We start from the raw sequence: 26,307 nt of genomic DNA on the forward strand, positions 1-26,307 counted from the left end.
ATGTTTTAACAAGTACTTTCCCCCCTTGTTCCCTGCCCCTCTCTTTTTAATAACAAGGAACTCGGCTATCATGCCTCCCTGTCCCAGAGAAAGCCCAACGCTCATCACTTGGACCACAAGATGGAAATAAAGCAGTAGGTAGAATATGAAAGCTAAACTGTAGCTCTTGGTTATGTGTCTTTCCCTCTCCTCTGACTGTGGCTCATCCTGTGCAAATGTCTCCGTGGCTTGTTGGTGTCCCTGCTGTCCTTGCTTCCCTGGGTGACTTCTACCTGGGTCCGTTGCCTTTACCCTGTGACGTTAGCCCTCTGAAGCACTGCTGTCTGTGGAAGTTTCCGCGATGGTGGCAGCATCCTGTGTGTGCACTGATAGTGGCCAGTATCCCATGTGGCTAGTGAGCACTTGAAATACAGCTGGTTTGACTGTGGGGATGAATTTTTTTAAATTTAATTTAAAATTGATTTAAATTAATTTTGATAGCCACCTAGCAGATTGGATAATGCTTTAATTGGGATTGAGGGCCAGGTTTTTCTTTTACAGTATTTTCAGACTTTGTTGGCAGAGGTTCTAGAACTAGGATCTGGGGACAGTCGTCATGGCCAAGTGGAAAGAAAATGGACAGAGAAGCAGGAGACCTAAAAGAGTCATTTATTGTTTCAGATGGCCACTCCCTTATTCTTTCATCAAACTTAAAGGCTACAGCTGTATGCAGGGCACTGTGACCAGTGCTGGGGATGGTTAATAGACTGTGGACCCTGCCTCAGAGGGGTTCCTGATCTGGCAAGCAAAGAATGAGTGAGCTTTGACAGCAGTGGTTTAGGTGGACTCTGGGAAGGTCTGGGAAAGCTCCAAGCAGGGGACCCATGAGCTGAAGCTTAGGGAATGAGTGGAGCTGTGCTAGGCCGAGGGAGTCTGTGGGGCAAGGGGTCCTCTAGGGGCCAGCAGGGAGGCGTGTGGTTTGGTCCTGTTGGCATCCCTGGGGCAGTGAGGCATCTGGAAAGCAAGCAGACTTGGACTCTCCAGGGCCTTGGGCAGCAGCTGAGTGCACAGGACTTGGGTCTCACAGGCTGGTGGTTTGCAGGCCCTGCTTAAGGTGCCTTGATGTAGAAGTGCCTTAAATTAAGGTTCCAGCCTGCTTGGTTGGAATTTTCACTTATGTCACAGATAACAAGAAACCACAGCTGTCATTTGTGACTCCCAATTTCAGACTTTTGCATTCAAGACAGCCTTACTGTTCTCAGTGACTTTATTTTAAATAGTTGTTTAAAAGTTGCATGTGTAAGCGAGCTTATATAATACACTGCTTCTGCCTAGGGGTTTTCCCCTGCCTCCTTCTTTGGGAATTTATATAAGATTGCATTTTAAAAAAACAATTATAGCTAGCCATAGACGGAGGACCTTAGCCTCTTTGGGGCTAAATTCTCAGTTTCTGGGCCTCAGTTGCTGCACCTATAAATTAGCGGTCTTTTATTGGTTATATGAAGGCAAGACTGGGCTTAAACATCTCTCAGAAGTCCTTGCAGCAATATTTAGGCCTTTAGATTGACCTTGGTGCTCTGTCCCAGCCATGAGACAAAGGCACATCTTAAACCAAGTCCTCAGGTGGGACCAGCCCATCATCCAAGTGATAAATGTTGTCTAATGTGTCTGTGTTGCTGTGTGGCTTCCAGGTGGAAGAAGTCTTTCCTGTGCAGCCTGGTGTTTGGCATCCCGGTCATGGGTATAATGATCTACATGTTGATCCCCAGCAAGGACTCCCAAGAAGTGATGGTCCTGGACCACAATATCATTCCAGGGCTGTCCATCCTAAACCTCATCTTCTTCATCTTGTGTACCTTTGTCCAGGTGTGTATTAGAAAGCCAAGCAAACCTCTGCTCCCCATGAGTGTGTGTGCCCCAGGGATGCTCTGCCTACTTAGGCTCTACACAACCCTTTAGCTTGGTTTCAGTGTGTCTCATATGATCCCACACTCCCATTAACAGTCTGTGTCTGTATTATGTGAACATGTACATACACATACACATAGGTGTGTGTTTTCTCCACACAGATAAGATACAAAAAGGTGCACCCCCAACTTCTAGTGATGCACCAGGGGACAGGATTGGGCAGGAGGTGGGGCCTGGGAGTCTCTCCCTGACCCAGCCATCTGTGGGATAATCTAAAGGTCTAAACATCATTGCAAGGAGATTTGGGAGATGTTTAGGCCTAACACTGCCTTCACACAACTGATATATGACCTCCAGTTTATAGGTGCAGCAACTGAGGCCCAGAAGCTGAGAACATAGCCCCAAAGCTGTACTATTAGTCTTGCCTGCCCTGCCTCCAGTTGTTTACTGCTTTTATTTCCATCTTATGACTAGCCAGGAGGGGCAGGGCTTTTTGATGTGGAGAACTGTGAGTGGCTCAGTTTCACTGTAAGTTTCACATTGATTGCAGGTGATTGAAACCTCCCTAGAACAGCAGTCTCCTCCATAGCAAGATTGGTGACCCCATGTGTCCCTGGTTTGCTTCCTCTTTAGCTTAATTTACCTGTGTCATTAGAAGCAGCAGCCTGAAGCCCCCAGAGCTCATGACCCTCTTAAACATTCTATCATGCAAAGTAAAGATGTGTTTCTTATCTATGAGCAAATTGTAATTCAACAGAAGCTGGCTTCATGGAACATCCACTTATGGTGGTGATCCATTTTTTGGTGGGAAGTGTACTCTCTACGCATATATTTTGGAGTATAAAACTGAACTCCTAAGTTAATATTGGAATGTTTAGGACTATTTACAGGCATCTGTAGGCTGAATTTACTTTTTAATAGTTTCTTTTTAATAGCAAATGTAACTTAAACTTATTGTATTGTTGTCAACTCGGGCCATGTTGAGGTATCAGAAGCAAAGGGGAAGATACTACTTCACCTTTAGGATCATTAGGAGTATCATTAGGAGTTGACATGTACCTTCCCAGATATCATCTGTGTAGAGAAAACACGCATTTGGGTGTCTGTGTGTGTGTGTGTACATGTTCACATAACACAGACACAGGCTTATAACAGAGATGGGATCATATGTGATACTCTCTTGTACTGTCTTTTCACTTACCCATGTTTCCCGGACGTCTTCTACGCCAGTGGTTTGCAGATATACCACTTTCTCTCTAGAGATTGCTTAGCTCTCTCCACAGGATCAATGAACCATTTTTACCATTCTCCTGTGGATGGACATTTATAAAGGTTTCACACACTTTGATCATCCATTTCTGTAGCCTGAATCAAAAAGTATATTTCAAAAATGTCAGTCACTGAGGATGAGGGATGTCAGGTTTGTGCACACACCACCTCGCGTATTTGCCATCCTGAGGGGCTCCAGGCTCCGGCTGCGCAGGGTGCTCTCTGCTGGCTGTCAGCAGCCTTTGCTCTCCTTGTCTTCCAGTTCCTCGGTGGGTGGTACTTCTACGTCCAGGCCTACAAATCTCTGCGACACAAGTCGGCCAACATGGACGTGCTCATCGTACTGGCCACGAGCATCGCCTATGCCTACTCCATCGTCATCCTGGTGGTCGCAATTGCTGAGAAGGCTGAGAAGAGCCCTGTGACCTTCTTTGACACGCCCCCCATGCTCTTTGTGTTCATTGCCCTAGGGCGGTGGCTGGAACACGTGGCAAAGGTAGATATATGTAGCTTCTAGTTAAGGAAAGAATTAGTCCTTCAGTAACACAGATCTGTATCCATCTGAATGCAGGGTTGAGAATTGCTAATTACACACAGGAAAAGGCTGAAATCTGAAACCACCATGTAATTAGGTGCTGCGGTCACTAATCTTCAAATTGGTTGCTACTTCTGAAATCCCAGCTAATCTGGTTAATTATTAAAACCTTTGTTCAGGCGTATTGTGTAATGGAAAGAACACTGAACTTCAGGTCAGGGCCCACGTGGTCTCTCAGCGCCCGAGTAGACAGTTTATTAGTTAGAAATCCATACTTCCACTCTGAGGTCTTGTCATTTTTAACATCTTGCTTTGAACCTAGCATTGTAATGGCCCCCATAAAAAAGTGGGACTCAGTTCATGAAAGAAATTAGTTGGAACTGAAAAGAAAATGGCCGCAGGGCAGACTGATATCGTTTTGAACCTGAAATGGAGTTCCTAGAACTACAGTCGTGGCATAAGTGTTGCGCACTCAGGGGGGCGAAAACATGTGGCTGCCTGAGCACCACCCATCCCCCCTGGCCTATGCGTGGTATGCCCACGTTAGGGGAGCCCCTTTCTGTGACTGCCTAGTGCACCAGCTTTGAATGTCAGTCTGGGTTTGGGCAGTTAACATAGCTCTCATTTTACACTCTGGTTATTTCCTAGAGCAAAACCTCAGAAGCTCTTGCCAAACTCATGTCTCTCCAAGCCACAGAAGCCACAGTGGTGACCCTGGGCGAGGATAACTTAATCATCAGGTGAGTTAGGTTCACCAGTAGAGCTCATGATCTGTTTATGTCACCTGTATATTACACAGCCATCACCCATCGTGTGGTGGCCCTGCACAAGACCCTGGAGGGTGGGTAGGGACACTCTCAACCCATTATGTGAACAAGGCATTGAAGTAAAGAACCAGCAAGAGTTGGAGGTGGTGTTTGTGTCTTCGGTGGCAAATGAGAGGCATAGACTATTTGTATTCCAGAAATTAGAAGAGGAAGGTTAAAGGTTGACAGGGATACTTCACAGACAACATGGAATGTGAACTCTGTCTTCCTTGCAAGATCTGGAGGATTGAGATAAGCAGTGAGAGAAAGGCTTCATCTTGCCAAAGAATGATATGGGAGTGGTATCTATCTTCCTTGTAAGGTTGCCTGATGTTAAAAATAATTATTGTCATCGTTGCTGGAAACTTCTATAAAATTTATTGTTTGCTATACACTATTCTAACCTCTTTATATTTAACCTAGCCCCATCCCTTGAGGAATAAAAGCAAACCTTATGATAAAGGGACTGTTATTACTCTTATTTTATAGATGAGAAACTGAGGTTCATAGAGGCTACACAGCTGGCCCAGGATTACATAGGAATTAAGTGGTAAAGATTAGGATATAATCTAGGCTGTTCATAACATTTCCACATTTCAACTCTTAGAGCACTTAATAATATGGAAATGTTTACAAATTAAGGTATTTATTTATTTAGGTACCAGGGATTGAACCCAGGGGCGCTTAACCACTGAGCCACATCCCTAGCTCGTTTTTTATATTTTATTTGGAGACAAGGTCTTGCTAAGTTGCTTTGGGCTTCACTAAGTTGCTGAGGCCAGCTTTGAACTCACGTTCCTCCTGCCTTAGCTTCCCAAGCTGCTGGGATTACAGGCGTGTGCCACCATGCCCAGCACAAATTAAGGCTTCTGTCTCCTTGGTTGGCCTCTTTTATATATTCTGGGCAGTGGTTGTTATAGGCCTTCTTCACATTGCTGTGGCCCCTCCCTTCCCTTTAGCCTGTGATCTCACTTCTGATTGCTGAAGACACAGGCATTCCACAGACAGCCTGGCAGTTCCCTGCCTTTCACCCTGCAAACTGGCCTTCGCCATGGCACCCCGTCTCAGTGGACAGAGAGGGGACTCTCCTTCAGTCTCAGCTTAGGAGCTTCTTCCTGCCACTTTTCTTTGTGGTCTCTGGTATCTCCATCTTTGCTGATTCTTTCTATCTGGGGTGACTCACTCCAGAGTCTTCCTTGTTAAGACAGACAAGCTCTGTATCCCTCTCCCCACTATGCACTTCCCACACATCCTCCTGTTGCCAAGGCCAGTGGCCATAGCTGTGCCTGTGATGACTGACCACTGGGGACTCAGACAGGGCCTCTGCTGCTTGACAGGCTTTTTGGGCTGGTGCAGAGCAGCCCTTGGTGAGCCTTTGGGGTGGAAGAGCTGATGAGAGAGACATCGCGGGGTGCAGGCTGACTGAAGCCCAGCAGTGCCAGTTTTGTTCTGGATACTGGCTTTTGGGGAAATGGGGGGGTGGGGTTGCTTGGGATCAAACCTCAGGCCTTGCACACCCTAAGCTTACACTCAACCATGCCCCCAGCCCCGGATGCTGGCTTTTAATTATGCATCATAATTATAATAATAACAGCTGAGATTTGGTTCCATACTATATACCAGATATGCTGTTCAGCACTAATTATCTAATTAACACAAATTAATCCCCGTGACCCTCCTGTGAGGCAGGTACAGTCATTATCCCTATTTTCACAAGGGAGAATCTAAAGTTCAGCGAAGTGAAGTAAGTTGCCCAGAGTCCACCGGCAGGCACATGGCAGAGCTGGGATCAGGCCCCCGGAGGCACAGAGCTACCTTACTGGCTACCACGCCACCCTGTCTCCCAGTTGAGGGGATTCTGTGGGATAAGCATTTGGTACTGCTGGGCTCCCACACTCTTGGCCACCTTGGTGGCTCTACGGTCTCACACACTTTGATGTCTTTCTTTTCTCTTACAAATTAATGGCGTGAGAGTTTCTGAGGAGTAAAGTGTTCGGTGTGTGAACAAAGCCGGCCACAGCTCCATTTCTTGGGACTCACCTTGCCACCACCCAGCCTCTAGCCTCTTCTTGCAGTCTGAAGTGCTGCTGACGGCCCGGCCCCCACTGTAGCAGCTCCAATGATCTGAACATCTTTGCCAGGAGGTGCGAGCCAGCTGAGAGGCCTAAGGAACATGGGCTATACTTGCCATAACTCAGTTCTTTTCTAAAGATGGTGATCCTGTGGGCCTGACTACTGGCATCACACTGGGGTGGTACCAGTTTTTAAGCTGGGAGTCAGAAGATCAGAGTTCATTCTGACTTTGCCCAGAATGGGCTACGTGCTCTGGTCACATTCATTAACACTGCTATTGCGCAGTTCTGGGGAGGCCATGCCCATCCGCCCTCCTCACAGGTTGCTGCAGGCCCATGGTTGCACCCTAGTCTCCTCCCTCTGTCACTTGGATTGCAACAGTCCAGGCCTCTCCTGAGGAGCTGACCATGCTGTAATGTGACGCATGGTGGGTGCCAGGTATTGCAGTCCCCTCTGCCTCCTGCAGGGGCCTCCCACCTCTGGGTCCCTGCTTAGAAGAATGGTTCCTTGGTGCCTCCTGAAGACTACTGGAGTTTCTTTTTGGTTGGCTCCTTTCAACAAGGCTTGGGCCTCTCCTTCCCTCCATCCCTGTGGCAGCTATACCTGCCCTTCCTCTCTACCCCAGATCTGTGTGATGGGGCATTTACACGTATGACTCTCTGGACCTTCCCTTGCTGCCCTGCTGCTGCTTGGTCTCCTTTCTGGACCTTCTTCACTGTCCTTGACATCTTAACTGCGTTACAGATGTCACTGGGAAAGATCACCTCCCCAAACCCCAGCCGTGTGGACCCCAGGACCCAGCTGCTGGGTGGAACTTTCCCCTGCACAGCTCACAAGGGCTCAAGCCCAGCCTACCCTCCTTCCCTCCCCTCCAGATGCTTCCTTTTCTCTGGGGCCACCACACAGTCCCAGGGCAGAGTCTGGCTGCCTCTGTGGCCCCTTTCCTTCCTTCATCTGCACATCTGGCCTCTTGGTTCTTGCTCCTCCATCTTCAGGGCTATCAATCCCTGGCCCCGCCATGGCCAGCACACTTGTCCAGGCAACCACGGACTCTCCCCCAAAGTGCTGCAGCAGTCCCCTCATTAGCCACCTGCTTCTAGCTTTGCCTTCTTCAAAATATTTTTCCACATTCAAACCAGTGAGCTTTCTGAAGGCACAAGTCTGGTTGTATCGCTCCATGGTGGGAAGTCTTTTAGTGATTCCCCATGTCTTAGGGTGAAATCTGTGTTGCTCAGTGTGACAGCGACACCTGCTGCTCTTGAGCGCAGCCCCATCTGCTGCTCAGTTTGAAGCAAGTGTAGTCATCCCTGGCTCCCTGTGGGGAACTGGTTCCAGGATCCCCTCAGATGCCAAAATCTGCCCATGTTCAAGCCCCTTCCTAAGTCAGTGGAGTTATATTTGCATATTATGTGTTCTCTTTTATACTTTAAGTCCTCTCTAGACTATTCATGATCCTAATTCAGAGCGCAAATACTACGTAAATAATTGTTATACTGTATTGTTTGGGGAATAATGACAAGAAAAAAGTCTGTACATGTTCACAAAGTTTTATTTCCCCTGAATATTTTTGATGAGAAGTTGGTTGAATCTATGGGTACAGAACCCTGAGATGCAGAGGGCCAGCTGTATAAACTGACTGGTCCAGTGGTTGGTCTCGCATCTGACCTGGTGACAGACCAAGAATGTGTGTGACTGTGTGTGACCTGAGTGGCATCTGTTGCAGAGAGGAGCAAGTGCCCATGGAGCTGGTGCAGCGGGGTGATATCATCAAGGTTGTCCCTGGGGGAAAATTCCCAGTGGATGGGAAGGTCCTGGAAGGCAATACCATGGCTGACGAGTCCCTCATCACAGGTTAGGTGGCATGTTTCACGTTCCCTCGGGCGGGCGTCACAGTGTTTGCCAGCCACATGATGTGGAATGGGGCTGAGGGAGTGATGGTTATTTCTTCTCCCACCTCTAGGAGAAGCCATGCCTGTCACTAAGAAACCTGGGAGCATTGTGATCGCCGGGTCTATCAATGCACATGGCTCTGTGCTCATTAAAGCCACCCATGTGGGCAACGACACCACTTTAGCTCAAATTGTAAAATTGGTGGAAGAGGCTCAGATGTCAAAGGTAACGAAGACACTTAAAACATGGCATAACGTTAGCTTGAGAGGCCCATAGAATCAGTAAATTGAGTGGTGACTCATGAGTAAACACAGGCCAAGAGGAGCTGGGGGTCTTAGTCCTTACCGTGCTCATGGTGTCTTGTGCCTTCCTAGGCTGCAGTTTCCCATGGTCTCCATGTTCTTTTCACAGGCTCCCATTCAGCAACTGGCTGACCGATTTAGTGGATATTTTGTCCCATTTATCATCATCATTTCAACCTTGACGTTGGTGGTATGGATTATAATCGGTTTTATCGATTTTGGTGTTGTTCAGAAATACTTTCCTGTAAGTTGAATGCTTTGGGCAGTATGGGTTGTTGCGTTTCAAACAATCACTGCCATTATTCCTAATCTTTCATGTCTTAGATTCACTGGGCTTTAATCATTTACTTATTTGCTTCCTTCACTTATTGACAGCAAAATCTAAATCAGGGTAGGAAAAAGTCAGCCACTGTACTGCTGTAGGTTTTTATTTCAGAGGCTGTTTGCTTTCCACTCACAGATAGCTCTCGGTTATGCTGCTTAACGCATTACAGTATGCAGAATTGTTCAATTCTTAGTTTTGAGGTATTAAGTCTTAAGATAGGTCACTTTGTAATTTAGATGGCATGATAATAGCATTGAGTAGATTTCAAGAAAAATACATTTTTTTGCCATCTACATCCATGGATACCATCTTCAGTCTCCCACTTTTTCAAGCGATGATATTTTCCTGTATTATTGAAAGGTTTTATATACCAACATGAGCAGAGCTTTTTAACAACAAATATTTATTTAACTTTGTATGTGAGGCAATAGAGTAAGCATTTTTAATTTTAAAAATGTGGGTGAAAAAGGCTGCCTTAGGAAATATTGTTTTATTGAACTTAAAAAAAGCAATGTGAAAAATGCTATCCATTCCTCAAAACCCTTATCTGCTTGAGAAACTAAACTACGTATATCAGTGATTTTTTCAGGGACATCTGGTAATATCTGGACACATTTTTTGTTTTTGTGAATGAGGTAGATGTCACTTGGAGGTGGATGCTACTTACGTCTGTGCACAAACCCAGAATGCTACTCACTATTGTGTAAGACTGAGGACAGGCCCCTGCTACAAAGATATATATATATATATATCTCGTGACCCATAGAGCAGTATTGGCTAACTGCCCAGTAGGTGGAACAATGCTTTACCTTATCTCATACCTAACCAATCCAAAGCTTATTTTACCTTAGAGATGAAGAGTAAGAAGCTAAAAATATGGAATACATTTTTTTTGTCTTTTTAAAACTTTCTGCCCAGAATTGAAGGTATATCAGATATTCTTAAGGTACATGTCATTTACTAAAATGTCATTTTTCCCCTCAAATTCCCTATTTTAAATTTGAAAAAGTCCAAGTTAAACACTTTCTGACATCTAAGGAGACCTCAGTGATTTTAAGAGTAATCTGTGGATGTATTTCTAGAATTTGGCAGTGGCTGCTTACACACCTGATTGCCAAAAACTTCTGCTTTTGCTGGGGGGGAAATAGCTCATTGGCATGTGGCCGTGGGAAGACTCAGTCTTAAACAAGTTGGAATATGTGGCTTTCTGCTGTTCCATGCTTTTCTATCTTACTTTGGCTTTTTTTTTTTTTTTTATCTGCAAAATCAGGGAGGATGCTGGCAAATGAGGTACTGCATGTTCCTTTAAAATTCTCTCATCACTCTGCCGCACAAACATCACTGTAGGGAAGGGCTCATGCAAATCCCCAGAAGTCTATCCATGTCACCAGAATGCCAAATGTTACTTTGACAAGAATTACTGGGTTTACAAAAAAAAAAAATCACATCATGTGTCATGTATACTAGTGCATGCTAGTAATTCCAGCAACTTGGGAGGCTGAGGCAGGAGGCAAGTTCAAGGCCAGACTGGGAAATCTAGCAAGACCCCCAGCAACTTAGACCCTGTCTCAAAATACAAAATAGAACGGGCTGGGGATGTAGCTCAGTGGTTAAACACCCCTGGATTCAATCCCCAGTACAGAAAGAAAAAAAGAAAGGAAGGAAGAAAGAAAGAAAGAGAGAAATTGCATCATCTTTCTCTCTTTAAAAATCACATCATAACTTAGTGCGAATCTCTACCTAAATACAACCATTGCTATAAAAATTAAATGCCCCTCATAATTACCTTATTTTAGAATCCTATCTTTTAAAATCAAAGAATAAAGTATAGATGGAAGGTAAAGAGATTGTGGTTTGTATCCTTGATGTAGAAAATGTGTTTTTCACTGTAATTAAGTGAATGTATTATCTCTTTGTTATACTCCATAGCTACCAGGCATTTTGAAAAAATAAATCAAGATAATTCAAGATCTCAGGGTATAAACGATAATGGCAGTTTGTATCAACACATCTGCAAAATAGACCCATATTTATTTGTTTGGGGTTTACAAAGAAACCACTAGATGAGACATCCCCAATCGCATTTAAAGTCAAGAAATCCCATTTGGCTCCACATTCCATACCTCTAGGTGACTGTTTTTTGCCCTTGGGTGAACATTTTTCCAGTATTATCGAAAAAGGCTATGCCCACTATAGGCAGGAATTTTTCCATGAATAAAACTGCAGCACTTATCTTTTTGTACTTGCTTTTAAAATTCTGCTGTTACTGGTATCTTTCCATGTCAGTAGATGTAGGTATTTATCATCATTCCAACAATTGCCTGGTACCCCATTATGCCCACAATCTAATCAGCTAATCTCCTATTCATTGTTTCCAGGCTTTCTTTTTTTTTTTTTTGCCATTACAAAAACAAAACCAGGCACAGTGATAAATATACTTGTAACTTTTCCCATTTGTATGATTATCCTCTTAGAATCAATTCTTTGGAGACCAATCATTTTTAAAGTTTTCATAATAATAATGATAAAAATTATAACGATGTAAGAGTCATAACTTCTTACATGCCTCTCCTATGCCCATTATTGTATTATGTGTATGTATGCATTGTGTTTATATGTACACTGCCTTATTCAGTCCTTAAAACAACCTGTGAGCTGAATAGGATCTTCTCCAATGTGAGTGGAAACTGAGGCAGCAGAGAGGCAAAGTTAGCATTAGAGCCAGGTCCACCCCCACAGCCCCCAATGCCCTCCATCACCTGAATGTGTCCTAACCTGCTAGTCCCATCTCATACTCCTGGGATGTGAGGTCCTGCCATCCCCACGTGAGCTATGTGGTCTGTATCCCAAGTCTGCACTCTGTCCCCATCATGGAATCTTCTGTGACTCTCTGCTGCTGTACTGCCTCTCCAAGGAAGCCTCTGGAATCGAGTCAGGAGCTGGGATGTGGAGCAGTGAGAACTCTCACTGAGCAGCACAGAATGTGTTTGTTTCCTAAACCAGCTCCGCCACCCCACTGAGACACTCGTATGTGACGAGAATCCCAGGAGATTCCTCGCTGGCTCTCAGCTACTGTCTCTTTCCTCTTCAGAACCCCAACAAGCACATCTCCCAGACGGAGGTGATCATCCGGTTTGCCTTCCAGACGTCCATCACCGTGCTGTGCATTGCCTGCCCCTGCTCCCTGGGACTGGCCACGCCCACGGCAGTCATGGTGGGCACCGGGGTGGCCGCACAGCACGGCATCCTCATCAAGGGAGGCAAGCCTCTGGAGATGGCGCACAAGGTAGGTCCTCGCCAGCCTCTCCCCTCTGGCTTTTTTTTTTTTTTTTTTAAATCCTAATGAAAATGGTGTCTGTTTACTATTTTATATAAGAGAAAAAACTGAGAGCAACCTGAGGGCCACAATGCCAATTAAATAGGGTAGGAAGCCACACTGGCAGGTGCAACAGCATTGAGGCAGCGGCAGCTGACAAGATCAAATGCTTTCATGTCCTGAGTTTCATTGATTTCATGTCCTCAGCAGCTCTTGGTGGTAGGTACTTATTCCCATTTTACAGATGAGAAAACTGCAGCAGGAGGAGGTTAGGCAACTTGTCTCTGCAGCTATCAAGTGACAGAGCCAGGATTATATGCAAATCATCATGCTACAGAAGAAAATTACTGGCTCATATCATGGGATTAGTGGAAGAGACCTGTGACATGGGGTTGGAACAGTGAGCAACAGTGTGAACAAAGAGTCTTCTTGTGTCCCACATGCCAGGCCCTGACCTTTCACACTTTCATTTATTTATCTGGTGTTTGCTGAGCATTTTTACAGTGTAGGGGCCTATGCTGGGTTCTGGGGATGGTCATGGTTCCCAGCTTCCAGGAGCTTGCAGTGTAGTGGGGAAGACAGATGCCAAATAAGCAGATAACAAATGCTGAGTATCACGCAACTGCCAGTGCCTTGGGGACACTCAGGGATAAGGCATGGTGAAGGTGGCTGGCAAAGGTACATCTGAGACCTGATAGTTGAGCAAGAGTCAACAGAGGGCGGGGAGAATATTCCAGCAGTGAGCACAGCTGATGGAAAGGTCCTGGGGAAGCTGGGCTCCTTAAGATCAGGGACTGAACTTTTCCTCACCATTGTATCCCCGGCATCTAGCCCGGAACCTGGCATATTGAAAGCCTTCAGAGGTTAATTGCTGAATAAATAAGTGATCAGCTAAAAGAAAGTCAGAGAAAGAAAGAATATGAATGTGTGTGTATGGATGAGGCTGTCAAGGGAGAGACTAGATCAGAGAGGCCTGGAAGATTTGAATTCTGAACTTTAGGGGTAGGACGCACCTCTGTGGGCAACTAGGTTACACGTTGGAAAGGATGTTCTGCCTGAAGAGCACTGGACGGACTGAGAGGCAGGGATCTTTGGAGATCAGCTGCTAGTGTTGAAGGAAGAGCTGTCGCTCAGCAGTGGAATTCAAATGCAGAGTGTTGCCTGCTGGCCAGAGAAGGCTGTGTCTTGGGGCACTGTCTGAGCAGAGCAACATGCTGCCTTGAATAGGGTGTGGGGAAGCATCAGTCCAGTGTCTGATCTCTGAGAAATGAGGGCTCAGGCTCTTGCCATGGAAGGGTGCCCCAGAGTGACTGTTGCAGACTAAACCCAGACACATGGGGACTGGGACAAAGCTACCATTGACCTCATGAGATGGGTTTATGGCTGGCTCTATAGTTACCAGTTATTTTAGCCACATATCTCTCTCTTCCTGTCTGGAACTCAGAGCCTGAGGACTTTATTCTATGTAGGCTCTTGCACTTTGGTGGCAGAAGAAAACAGTGGCTGGGCTGGACGGATAATAGGGGACAGAGGACTCTCTGAGGCTAGACTCCTGAGGTGACACAAGAAAAAGTTCTGGAGACTGTGCCATACCATCTCTTGCATGGCCAGGGAGTGTCCAGCTTTATCTGGTCAAGGCTCAGCCACAGTGGGGATGTTCTGACCGGGCAGGTGGAAATCAGTTTGTTTGCAGTTGTTGAGCTCAGGGGTTGCCCACAGACCGTCAGGTTAAGAAGTTACCTGCCTAGGGAAAGTGGCTAAAGCTCTGTCTGGAGAGAGCCCCTCCTATCCACCTTGTGTCACTGAGATGTGTTTTGGTTTTTTTTTTTTTTTTGGCAGATCAAGACCGTGATGTTTGACAAAACTGGTACCATTACCTATGGGGTCCCCAGAGTCATGCGGTTTCTGCTGCTCACAGACGTGGCTACACTTCCCCTTAGGAAGGTTCTGGCTGTGGTGGGCACTGCAGAGGCCAGCAGCGAGCACCCCTTGGGTGTGGCAGTCACCAAATACTGTAAAGAGGTATGTAGAGCCCAGCCTGGCTGCAGCCCTCCTCCAGGTCCCATCCTCCTCCTTAACCACAAGCCGCCCTCCCTGCTGCCCTGGAAGAGGCCTTTGCCTGGGGTAGGTGGGCTCACGGTCAGCCCCTCACAGCCTCAGATCACCACAGAAGCAGTTCTACGTCACAGTGGTCAGCTGAGCATCTATTTGGCACTGAGCTCAGAACAAAACCCATGAGGAAGTGCCCTCTTCCCACCGAGAGCCCGAATCTGGGGTGGGAGAGGATGGTAGGCTGGCCTAGAACGCTGTCTAGAACACTGGCCTCCATGAGGCTTGGTGAGGGGACATGCAGCACAGTAGGATGTTGCAGGGAGGGCAGGAGCAGAGGGGCCAGCAGAGGGGAGCCACAGCCCTGAGGATTCTTGACACACTTCACAGAGAGGCATTGCACTCTTCCTCTCCTCAGGGAAAGTCCTGTTTTGTTTTCTGTTTTCAGTTGAACATGGAAGCAGTAGAATGTGCCAAATGTTGTGTTGACAGTTTTTAAATGGCCTGAGCCAATACTGTTATCAGAAACATAGACATGTGGTACAGATGGCTTCAGAAAAGGCTGCCCGCTCTTCCTGGACAGAACATCTTCTGGAAGCTTCTGTTATGCTCTGTCTTTTGTAGGGGTCAGCACACCGCCATTTGCCTCCACCCTCTGCGGCCGGGGGAGGACGTTGCCCTCAGGTGTCCTTCACCTACTGGTCTGCTCATTCCTCCCCTGCCAGCTCACGATCTCCTCTCCAGGGTCCAGCCATGGGAGCTTCTCTCTTGATAGCCTCACAATAGCTTTGCTCCCCACTCTTACTTACTGCATTGTTCTCATTAAGTTATTTGCAACATACAAGAACTTTTCTTTACTTGGAGGTGTCGATGCTAGTTGCCTTCCCTTCTTCTGGTCTGCAGACTATGCACCGTGGTGAGGCATCTGCCCAGGCAGGGGTTAGGCTGTTTAACGTGGTTCAGTTCAGTAACTGTGTTAAGCTGTCAGATGAGAGAAAAGTGATTGCTGAGCTAAGAGTCAGTTTCCTGACCTTTGCTTTCAATTCTACTTCCCATCCCTCCTACCTTACTCTGCCTTCTCCCTCGCCTCTGTCCTGCCCTCCCTGTGTTCTTGTCCCCCACTCCCACACTACCTTCACAGGAACTTGGAACAGAGTCCTTGGGATACTGCATGGACTTCCAGGCGGTGCCAGGCTGTGGAATCGGCTGCAAAGTCAGCAATGTGGAGGGCATCCTGGCCCACAGTGAGCACCCCCAGAGCCAGTGGGCTGGACACCCAAAGGAGGTTGGCAGCATCCCTGTGGGAAAAGGTATCCTGGCCTTTGTCTCTTCTGCTGGATCTGTCCATAGCTGGTCCTACTAGGTCAAAGTGGAGGTGGGTCAAACCACAGGGATCCCTGTGACCAGCCTGCCTGCCAGGATTTCCCTGCCATGGAGACAGGTGGCTTATAGCTGGGTACCCCATACCTGAAGGCCTGCAACCAATCTCTCTCTCTCTCTCTCTCTCTCTCGCTCTCAATATTTTTTTTTAGTTGTTGACGGACCTTTATTTTATTTATTTTATTTTTATGTGGTGCTGAGAATCGAACCCAGTACCTCCCACATGCAAGGCAAGTGCTCTACTAGTGAGCCACAAACCCAGCCCTGCAATCTCTCTCTTGCATGCTTTGTTGCATCTAAATTTTGATGCATGTGGTAGGCTAAAATAGTATTGACTTAGATTCATGGAGGATTGCTTTGCTGATCTAGTATTTTGAGTCTCCTCTTTCTTAGTCCAGATGGATCTTGCTTCTCAGATGAGACCTACTTTTGTTCTTCCTGTTTCCTTCCCATATAGGTGAACTCTGATGGGTTATGTAGTATTTACAGAGCTGATTGAAAGTCAGGGAAGTGATAGAAATGATCTGCCCAAGCCAAGAATGGATGCTGCTTAGAGTGGCTGCTGGCTGTCCCTGTCTCAGGACAACTTGCCAACTGGCACCTTAAGAGTATAGATAACACCCAAACCCCCAAAATCCATGTCTTGTTCTTTTTCCTACATGTGTTGACAGTGTAATCTTGGTTAGATGTTAGAAGCCACCTGCCACCTTCTAGCAACATAAGCCCTGGGGTGACCTTTTCATTAAAGCATCAAGAGAGGGGCAGAGCAATGGCACCTTACTTAGCACACACTGTTAGATGTGACAGTGAAAGAACTGCTTGGCTGTGGCATAGTTTTTAAACAATCATGGAAACACTTAGCTGATGATTTGTTGGTTCCCTGTGGATCATCCAAACCAAACAGTAATGAATGTGGTCAGCACGTGCCTTGTTCTGGAAAATACCCAATTGCCTCTCATCTCTGCAGAAAAATAATCAACAGATGCCTCTAAAGGCAGCTGAGGACATTCCATGAGGTTCACCTTCACAGCGTTTCCACACATACAGCTCCTTCTGCCAATGCGCCGTGGTAATGCATCCCCCATGGCCTACACACTAGGTGTACTCTTCCTCTGGTCCTTTACACATGGTGGGACACCTACCAAGTTGGTTTTTAGGATGGTTCAACAGCTGTTCTGCTGTTCTAGCTCATGGTGAAGCTAGACTGAAGGAATAACCAGTCTCTCTTGCACAGATGCAGCTCCCCAGACCTTCTCGGTGCTGATCGGAAACCGCGAATGGATGAGGCGCAATGGCTTAACCATCTCCAGCGACGTTAGTGATGCTATGACAGATCATGAAATGAAGGGACAGACCGCCATCCTGGTGGCCATTGACGGTATCGCTTTCCCAGAGCCTTCCTTCCACTCCCTCGAGAATGCAGTCCAGGCAAAAGGAGGCCTCCCCCTTCCAACCTTCCTTTCTTTTCTTTCTTTTTTTCTTTTTTGTTTCTTTTGTCTCCCTCTTTCCCTTTCTCTTCTTATCTTTCTCTTTCTTTTTTTTTCTTGTTTTCCGCTCTCTTCCCTGTTTTCTTTTTCTTTCTTTCTTTTAAATAAGTATTTCCCCCCTGTTTTCAGTTGGGTTTTCCAGAACGTTGTCTTGCCTTCTTCCTTTCTAGTCCTGTAGCCCTTTCTCTCTCACCTTCTCCACCTTGACTTGGAGCCAGCTCTCCTCTTGCATCTTCCTTCTTGCTCATGAATTTTAAACTATTCGCCATCATCTTTGCTTCTGTCCAAGTTGGCAGTGCAGAGTCACCCCTCTGTCCCATCATTGCGGACAGCACAGAAATCCACTGCCCCAAAGGTCTGCATCCTGCAGATGCTTTAAATGCTCCATGCACTACAGCTCTCCACACCTGTTGATGTGCACAGAGCTTCTGGTGGCTCCATGTGCCATAGCACTCAGATTATACCCTGGGCCACATGCTTTGAGGAGATCAGAACCTGCACTTTGTTCGTTTATTTTCTGCGAATAATAGTAAAACTGCATGCAAATAAATAACTTAGGATACTACATTCTGAAAACTCCAGCCAAATATGTCTTTCTCTCTCATCCTCTTTTTCCCTCATAAACCCTCAGTCCCCTCAGCTCCTCAAGCCAGAATGGACACAAGTAAGGAGCCAGCTCTGCCATACACTCTGTTCCCATTCTCACTCTGTACCCATTCTCTTCTCAGCCCAGAACTCTCCTGCTTCTTCTGTGTCTAAAGATTCACCCTCCCAACCAAAAAAAAAAAAAAAAATCTGAGAAATGATTTCTGTAGGAAAAAACAAAAAGGAAGGACTGATCTACTAGTTTGGATGTCTATCACTTTAAGGAACAATTGTGACATTTGCTATATTTCTTTTATTTTAATTGCAAACATGTTTTGAGTTCTTATAATGGGACAGGTACTTTGTAAAGCAATAATTCATGTACCTTGCGGAAAATCTGGAAAATTCAGAGAGCTGTAAAGAAACAAATGAAATCACTGATAGTCCTGCCCCTCAGGGAGCCATCATGAACATCTTGATATCCCTTCCGGACTTTAATTGTACATGATTTAAAACAAAAAGAAAACAGAACCCAATTCATATTATGTACACAGTCTGGAGTTTTGTTTATTGTGTGTAGTATTATATGATGAGACCCATAGCCCGTCCTGATGTCCTGCTTGCGTGAGGGCCATCAAGTCCCCCCCTGTGGCTGATCACGGTGGTCTGCTCCAGGTGTGCTCTGTGGGATGATCGCCATCGCTGATGCTGTCAAGCCAGAGGCTGCCCTGGCTGTGCACACACTGAAAAGCATGGGTATAGATGTGGTTCTGATCACAGGGGACAACCGGAAGACAGCCAGAGCCATTGCCACCCAGGTACGGCTGGAGGCCAGAGACATCTTTCCCTTTAAAACTGTAAACTGTGTTAAGTTCACAGAAGCAGGGGAAAAAGTAAGCACCAGTACCTACGTTCTCAGTTTTGCTTCTGCTCTTTCCTGCTCTGTGCATCCCTGGAGAAGTGATCCCAATGTTCTCTAACCATTTCCCAAATAGTCATGATCTCAGGGAGTACAAAAGAAATGCTCTAACCTTTATGTTTGGGGCATGTTCTGTTGGCTCAGCTCATGAGTGTGTTCCCAGATGAATGACTTAGTCCTGGGCAGTGCTCCAGGGGCCCTTGATTCTGCATTGGGGCCATGAGGGCAACAACTGTTGGATCCCTACACAGCCTGACTCTAGGGTGAATGCCTGGAAATTGTACCCCCACTCTCCCCCACTCTCCTGACTTGTTTCTGATGGTGCGTGGCCTTCCTTACTAATGGTGGACTTGATGAGTATCTGCCCCCTTTTCCTGGTTAAAAACTCTTACTTAGGAAGCACCATGAGGGTGATGGACAGGCACCGCGCCAGGCACTGGGGCTACAAAGAGAAACGAAAGGCTCATGGTCCTACAGGGAGGATGGACCCTGACACTGCGGCTGAGTGCTCAAGGATCCAGTAGAAGTGGGCAGGGACCCCATGAGAGAGTCACCAAGGAGCAACTTATCCCCGTCCTGACGGACTGGGGGTGGCTCCCCAGAGGAAGGGTTGCTTCTGTCAGATGAAGAACTGCAGGGGGTAGTGTTGAGAGGAAAACTGAACTTCTCAGGACAGAGCAGGCAGCCTGCCCAAAGGGACGCAGAGTGTCGCCGTGATCTGTAGCTGAACAGTAGCTGAATGGTGCATTCTTGAGGGTGGTGTTGGCTACAGATCAGCAGGTAGAGGCCAGACCCAGGAGGACTGTGGAAGGCAGATTCCTGAGAGGTTAGACCGCATCCAAGGAAGTGGGTGGGATCAATGGGACTGAAGCAAGAGAGGAACATGACCAATGTTTGCTGCTCTGATAAATAGTTTGGAAAGTGTGCAGGCAGCCAAGCCCATGACGGGCAGACCAGTAGGGGCCTGAACCAGGGATAGGAGCAGAGGGTCTATTTGTCCTGTGACCTTGAATCTTCAAAAGTTGTTTGATTGGCATGAATGACTGGACCTGGGGGCTGAGGGGAGGGGACCAGGGTGACTAGAGGCTTTGTTAGCATTGAGTATCGATTTCCTTTCCTTTAGGTTGGTATCAACAAAGTTTTTGCAGAGGTGCTACCTTCTCACAAGGTGGCCAAGGTCCAGGAGCTGCAGAACGAAGGGAAGAAAGTTGCCATGGTGGGAGATGGGGTGAATGACTCCCCCGCCTTGGCTCAGGCCGACGTGGGCATAGCCATTGGGAGTGGCACGGATGTGGCCATCGAGGCAGCTGATGTCGTCCTCATCAGAGTAAGCTTGGCTGCGTCCAGGTTGCTGGGGTGGTGAGGTGGAGGGAGGGCCCTGTACTCAGCACCGTCCTCCCTTACAGAATGACTTGCTGGATGTGGTGGCCAGCATTCACCTCTCCAAGAGGACTGTCCGGCGGATCCGGGTCAATCTGGTGCTGGCATTGATTTACAACATGGTTGGGATACCCATCGCAGCAGGTAGGTAGGCACAGTGTTCACCTGCCCTGTCAACTTCAGCCCCTCCAGCCGCCAGAAGGGTCCTCTGCCGGGCTTCTGCAGAGCTCAGTGAGTTGCCCCCCTTGCTGGCTGGCTGGCTGGATGCATGTAGAAAAGTTGGTATTGGCTACTGCCTTAGTGTCTCAAAAGACAAGTGAGAAAAACTGCCCAGAGGACCCCAAAGCTCCTTTTCTGGTCTTCTGTAAAGAGCTGGTCCAGATGCTCGGCTGGCTATTTACAGTGACCATGTTTTCTGAACCATCTATTAAGACCTATAGTCGAATAACAGCCTGCTGCTCCTCCCCATCGCTACGGTTCCCACTCCCCATATCAGGTGATGTCACTTCTGCATGGCTCTAGAAAGGGCAGGAGGAAGAGACCAGGTCCTCTCACATCCTACTGCCCAGTGTTCTACTGCCCACCTCAGAGGCCGGTGGGCACAGGGTCTTCGGAGCACCCCAAGGATGGTGCTGCACAGGGCGGCCGAGGGTGGGGTCTTGCCTCCCCCTGGCTGTGGAGTGAGTGCCGCCTTTTCCTCGGCAGGCGTCTTCATGCCCGTTGGCATTGTGCTGCAACCCTGGATGGGCTCGGCGGCCATGGCGGCCTCCTCAGTGTCTGTGGTGCTCTCTTCTCTGCAGCTCAAGTGGTGAGTCCTGGGCCAGGAGCACTTGCTGGAGAGTCTTAGGAGGCCCTTACCCCTGTGCACTCACAGCAGGTTGGGGTGCTGGCATGCTTCCTGGGTGACAGTGGGCAGCCTGAGCAGGATTGGGTAGTGATTTGTCAGCACCATGAGCAAGTCATTTACCTCTCCCCAGTTGTCACGTACTCTTCTCCTCACAGGCTGTTTCTGTGGGTCTCACGCAGGCATGAAATCCCTGGTGGTGTTATTCATCCTTGTTAAAAAGGAGTTTATTTATTTATTCATGCATTTACTTAACTGAAGTTATTAGCAGTCTACCTGTTGGTATTTGCATAGGAAGTTTCTAAATCAATTGAACTTTTTTTGAACATAGGCCTTCAGTGTCCTTTTTCTTTTAAAACCCATGAGGTTTTGATACCATGTGTAATTGAAAGACTTGAATGAGAGCCTTCACCAGGCTTCAAAAAGAAAAGCAGAACTTATGTGCAGAGTGGTGCATATGCTCTTGGATTCTTACTTTCCAGCTACAGGAAACCCGACCTGGAAAGGTACGAGGCTCAGGCCCATGGCCGCATGAAGCCTCTGAGCGCGTCCCAGGTCAGCGTGCATGTCGGCATGGACGACCGGAGACGGGACTCCCCCAGGGCCACACCGTGGGACCAGGTCAGCTATGTCAGCCAGGTGTCTCTGTCCTCTCTGACGTCCGACAGGCTGTCTCGGCACAGCACCGCAATGGACAATGGTGGGGACAAGTGGTCTCTGCTCCTGAATGACAGGGATGAGGAACAGTACATCTGAAGGCTCCAGGTGGGCAGATCCAGGGCTGGCCAGGGCCTAGTTCCCCCCAAGGAGATTCACATCTACTCTCTGCAGTTCACTGGAGCAGGTACAGTCCCAGCAGGCTGCAGCAGCTTGAAGCAAAACTCACCCACACCTTGAGGACTCCCATTTCCTGGATGTTCCCATCAGCCCTCCCTGCAGCCCGCGGCCTGGCCCAGGTGCAGCCTGGATTGGACTCCCTGCCTGGTCCTCCTGGCACAGGCAAAGCAGCCTGGACTCACCATGCTGGCATTGTGGGAACCTTGCTGGGACTCCAGAGAGGAGAGAAGTCAGTGTTCCTCGCATGCCTCTGCTGGGAGTATTCGGGGTGCCTGCTTGTGAAATGAGGAACAAAATCATCAGGACCAGAAAGCTAGCTGGACCTCTCCAGGGAATGCCAATAAGACTTGCAGCTGGCCTCTTGATGATGTCCAGGTGCCCGTGCGTCTGAGCCCATGGTTTACCTCCAATGTGCCTACTGTTTCCTGCTAGCGCCATCTCTCCCTTTTCTGCCCTCATGTGTGCTTGGCATCCTTGACACTGGGGTTGTGCCTGTCCATCATCTGAGGCAGGACTGACGCCCACATCCAGCCAATCTGCTAGTCCACACCCCAGCCCAGGAGCTGGCCATATCCCTCATCATGCTCAGGAGAGCCGCTTCTTGCTAAGAGTCGCTTCTGCAGAGTTGTGCATGGTGCTACTGACCTGGAGTCCAGTTCAGCTTCCTGTGGGGCCCAGGTGCTGATGACCCAGGGTGTCCTGATGTCCCTGCCTCAGGTTCTGGTGCTTGAAACAGAGGCCCTGTGGGAGGCATATGTGTGCAGGAACCTCCCTGTCACTTCACAGGGTCTAGTAGAGCATTCAGGTCACTAGTGTCCCTGTGTTATGAGGCACCTGTCCCCCGATGAAAGGAGAGCGCAGTTTTCCAGGAGTCTTCTGCACACAGAGTGGGCGCTAGAGGGAGGATAGCCTTAGCTCCCCAGGGGAAAGTCTGCTTTTACCTGTCAGTGGTACTTTGTGATAGTGTGACATCAGAGGGGCAGGGATGAGCCCAGGTGTAGGCTCTGAAGTCAATGGTGATTGACAGGACACCTGGGAGCAGCCTGGCAGAATTAGACTATCCAAGGTGAAAGCCTGGTCTCATACAAAATAATCTGTTATTTATTGAGTATCACTTATTTACTAGGAGCAGTGCTGGTGCATTTTGTAGGTTATCTCTAACCCCCTCAACAACAAAGTAGCAAGTTAGTTATTTTTTCACATTTTGCAGGCAAAGAAACAGGTTCAGAGAGGCTAAATATTTTGCCGAGGCTCACACAGCCAATATATACACAATGTCTTTGACTTTGAAGGCTTCTCTAATTCTCCTGCCACCTTAAATGTCAGTTTATTTGATAAGAACAAAGTAGAAAAAGGTCCTTGCTCCTGGAAAAGCAAATCTGCCAGGTTATGTATTATTTATATCAACTTCGAATGCAGTTGGTCACAAGGTCATCCCACCTTCACTTTGGATAGTTATTTACAATTTTTGCATATAATGTAGTCTTGTTGGATTTTATCTCCTAAAATCCACGTTTGGGTTTTGTTGTGCTCTCACTGTTTGCAGTCTTTCTCCCCTTCTCTGCTAACCCCTTCCATGATCCCTCCCCATCTTATCCTCCTTTTATTCTTGCTTGGGGGATATTTCTTATTTTGAAACTAGGCTAATCATTTTCTAAAGAATCTAATTGTATTGAATTTTAAAACTGCTAGGACTGTAAGCATTGTTCATATTTAGACATGAAAATATTTATATAATTGTACAGAAAATAACCTTTTAGATGTTCAAAGTGTCAGGAACTTTTTTGGTCAGGTAACAGTGCCTACTTCAAAAACTTTACATGCCATATGGGAATAAAGTTTCATTTTGTTCATCCAAAACTCTTCCTGTGGCTGGCTGTGTGCGTGGGAAACCGGTTGGGCTGGGGTGATCGGGCTGGGGTGAGAACATCAGCCAGGCGCCGACTTGGCCTGCTACCTCATGATAGAGAAGGAAGGATTTTAATAGTTGGGGACATGAGGGTGGCCAATGCCCTGTTGATCTGCCCTCCCCTGCTCTAGTCTGAGCCCTCTCCTTCTGGCTGAAGGCCATTGGCCTCAGTGATGTGTGGGGAGAGCTCCAAGAGGCAGCCCCTGCTAGAGTCGCAGCCTCAGGGGGTGATGCAGCTCTGGTTGTTCCTTCATGTGGACTTCGCTGCTTTAGGACCGTTGCCAGCAAAAGGCAATTCCCAAGCACACTGTACTCAGGAGGGATTCATTTAGGTCCCTTGGTCCTGAAGGAGTAGGGTGGGGAGTGTTTAGAAAAATCTGGACCAGGGGGTTCTGCTGAGAAAGCTCTGTGGTCATCTGGGGATGGCAGGTTGCCCAAAGGGAGTTAGGCCTATAGGGAGCTGATAATATGTCATGCAAACCAGGACTCTTAAAAGTATAAGGGTACACTATTAATAATTATGCAGGACAACTGTCCTAAACTAGGATATGTGGTCACTTTCCTTAGAAGGGAAGTGGACATTGTGAAATCACCATCAACATGATCAGTTTGTTTTAGAACTTCACCCTAACCATAGGTCCCAGTGATGTGACAATGACATAATCCTTAAACACAACTCTAAGCAGCTCCTCAGTGTCCCCCTCCCTAGGCCAATATTCCTCTGTTGAGTCCTTGAGGTGATTAGCTTGTGGTCCCGTGTACTGGTACACCAAGTGCCCTCTGGGACACCAACTTCATGCCATATGTGCTGGATGGCAGGTATGGAAGTTTCACATAGTATGTGTGTCCCGCTGTGGAAAGGGGACGTTGATCCCATCTTGGGAAGGGCTTCTTTAGCAGACAGACCCTTTCTAAAACGTGAGCAAACTTCCCTGATAAAATCCCTTGGGCGCCAGGATAAATCACAGCATCTGTCCATTCCTGGTAAATCTTCAGTCTTAGTGAAAAATTGTGGTGGGATTACCATTTTAATGAATTATAATTCCAGTTGTTTCTTTTCAATGGCATCTGGAAATTGGCATGTCAGAAAATAGATCCCCAAATTACTCATTTGCTTAGGAATTAAGATTAATAAAGGAGACCTTCATTTTAAGAAAATCAATCAAACATATAGTCTCATTAGAAAAAGATTACTTAAATTACAGAGAGGTTTTTATGGCTTTAAAAAATTCATGTCAGGCTACTGGGGACCTGGCTCAGTGGTAGAGCACCTGCTTGGCATGTGAATGGCCCCGGGTCCATTCCCAGTACCACACATGCCCATTTCATTTGACAAATTCCCTAAAAGAGTCCATAAAATTCTTGAGTTAGAAAACTTTGGGGTACAACCTTCTCTTAGTTGGTTGCACCTTTCTTTGGAGCTCATATGTGAAGAAATGCGGTAAGCAGCCAGCCCAGTTCTGTTTCCCTTTTCAGCTTACCTGGCTGGTGGGAGAGCTGATTTGCATTAGAAGGAATTGTGGGGTTGGCGGGGAAGAAGCCGCTCTGCTTTCTACATTTTCACACAGGCCTTGGGCAGGGCCTAAGCCATGGTCTGTGCTCATTCCAAGGGAGATGTCTCCTTGTCTGCCCTTTCCTTTGTGTGAAGACAATGACAACAGCTGAAATTACAGAAGAGAATGTGGAACTGTTAAGTAATGCCAGGAAATCCCAGAGTCTCCTTTATTCTACTCAAAAAAAAATGGATAAACAAATATAAAACCATCCAAGGGCTAAAATGAAAACAAGAATTGATGGGAAATTTAACATTTTTTTTTCTCTGAAATGTAAATGGCTATTATATCTTAATATAAATGGAACAGATTGGGACTGTATGGCTCAATGATAGAAAGCTTTCCTAGCATGAGCTGGGGCCCTGGGTTACAGTCCAAGCACCACAAAAACAACACACATACACACACAGACACACACACGTGCAAACAAAAAGCATATAAATGCTTATGATGAAAATGTAAACATGTTGAATAAACATAGAGGCTAGAAAAGTCACCATAATAACCCACCTTGGCCTCAGAAGGGAGAAGCTCATAGAAGTGATTTTGTGCAGGGTGGGGGGCCCTTTGTCCTTTGTGGGTGGACCAAATCAGGACACCCAAAGCAAAGCCTTCCCGCCTCTTAACCAAATTCCCACCATGTGAGCACAGAGACTTTGCAAGGGTCCCAGGATGGACCTGCTGTTAGCTGATCAAGGTCCCTGGTAGGTCAGGCAATGAACAGATACCTCCAGGCTACTGTGTGCTGACTGTGTGACAGTTTCCATCTCATTTTGTGCCTCCAGTTCTCATGATGGTCTTAAAAGCTATTTCTGTCACTTCCTATTTCCAACCTCAGGGTCACTGAGCTGGCTGTTCAGAAGACAACCCCACTTGGCTCTGGCCCTAAAACCCAAAACCCAACATCCATTGTGCACCCTGCAGGAAGAGCCTGCCTGCTCCCAAAGGTGAATGTGAATGC

General features: G+C 47.2%; 1 protein-coding gene across 6 annotated transcripts in view; it reads left to right on the forward strand.

The window, feature by feature from the left end:
- Positions 1–23,744, forward strand: part of Atp7b (ATPase copper transporting beta) — an 85,332-nt gene extending 61,588 nt beyond the window's left edge. For 4 of the 6 annotated variants that reach the window (XM_015484250.2, XM_015484249.2, XM_048800886.1 and 1 more), the window contains 16 exons: positions 58–134; positions 1,671–1,845; positions 3,419–3,652; positions 4,340–4,431; positions 8,294–8,421; positions 8,531–8,685; positions 8,872–9,006; positions 12,179–12,373; positions 14,243–14,425; positions 15,594–15,762; positions 17,067–17,210; positions 18,580–18,722; positions 19,947–20,150; positions 20,230–20,347; positions 20,909–21,011; positions 21,530–23,744. In XM_015484250.2, the coding sequence (XP_015339736.1) occupies positions 58–134; positions 1,671–1,845; positions 3,419–3,652; positions 4,340–4,431; positions 8,294–8,421; positions 8,531–8,685; positions 8,872–9,006; positions 12,179–12,373; positions 14,243–14,425; positions 15,594–15,762; positions 17,067–17,210; positions 18,580–18,722; positions 19,947–20,150; positions 20,230–20,347; positions 20,909–21,011; positions 21,530–21,803 (2,529 nt within the window). In that variant the 3' untranslated portion in view covers positions 21,804–23,744. Of the gene's footprint in view, positions 1–57; positions 135–1,670; positions 1,846–3,418; positions 3,653–4,339; positions 4,432–8,293; positions 8,422–8,530; positions 8,686–8,871; positions 9,007–12,178; positions 12,374–14,242; positions 14,426–15,593; positions 15,763–17,066; positions 17,211–18,579; positions 18,723–19,946; positions 20,151–20,229; positions 20,348–20,908; positions 21,012–21,529 lie in introns of those variants that run through there. The other 2 variants (XM_048800887.1, XR_007346764.1) reach the window with 2 other exon arrangements.
- Positions 23,745–26,307: the final 2,563 nt, after the last annotated feature.

This window comes from Marmota marmota, unplaced genomic scaffold (assembly GCF_001458135.2).
Source record: "Marmota marmota marmota unplaced genomic scaffold, marMar, whole genome shotgun sequence".
NCBI lineage: Eukaryota > Metazoa > Chordata > Mammalia > Rodentia > Sciuridae > Marmota > Marmota marmota.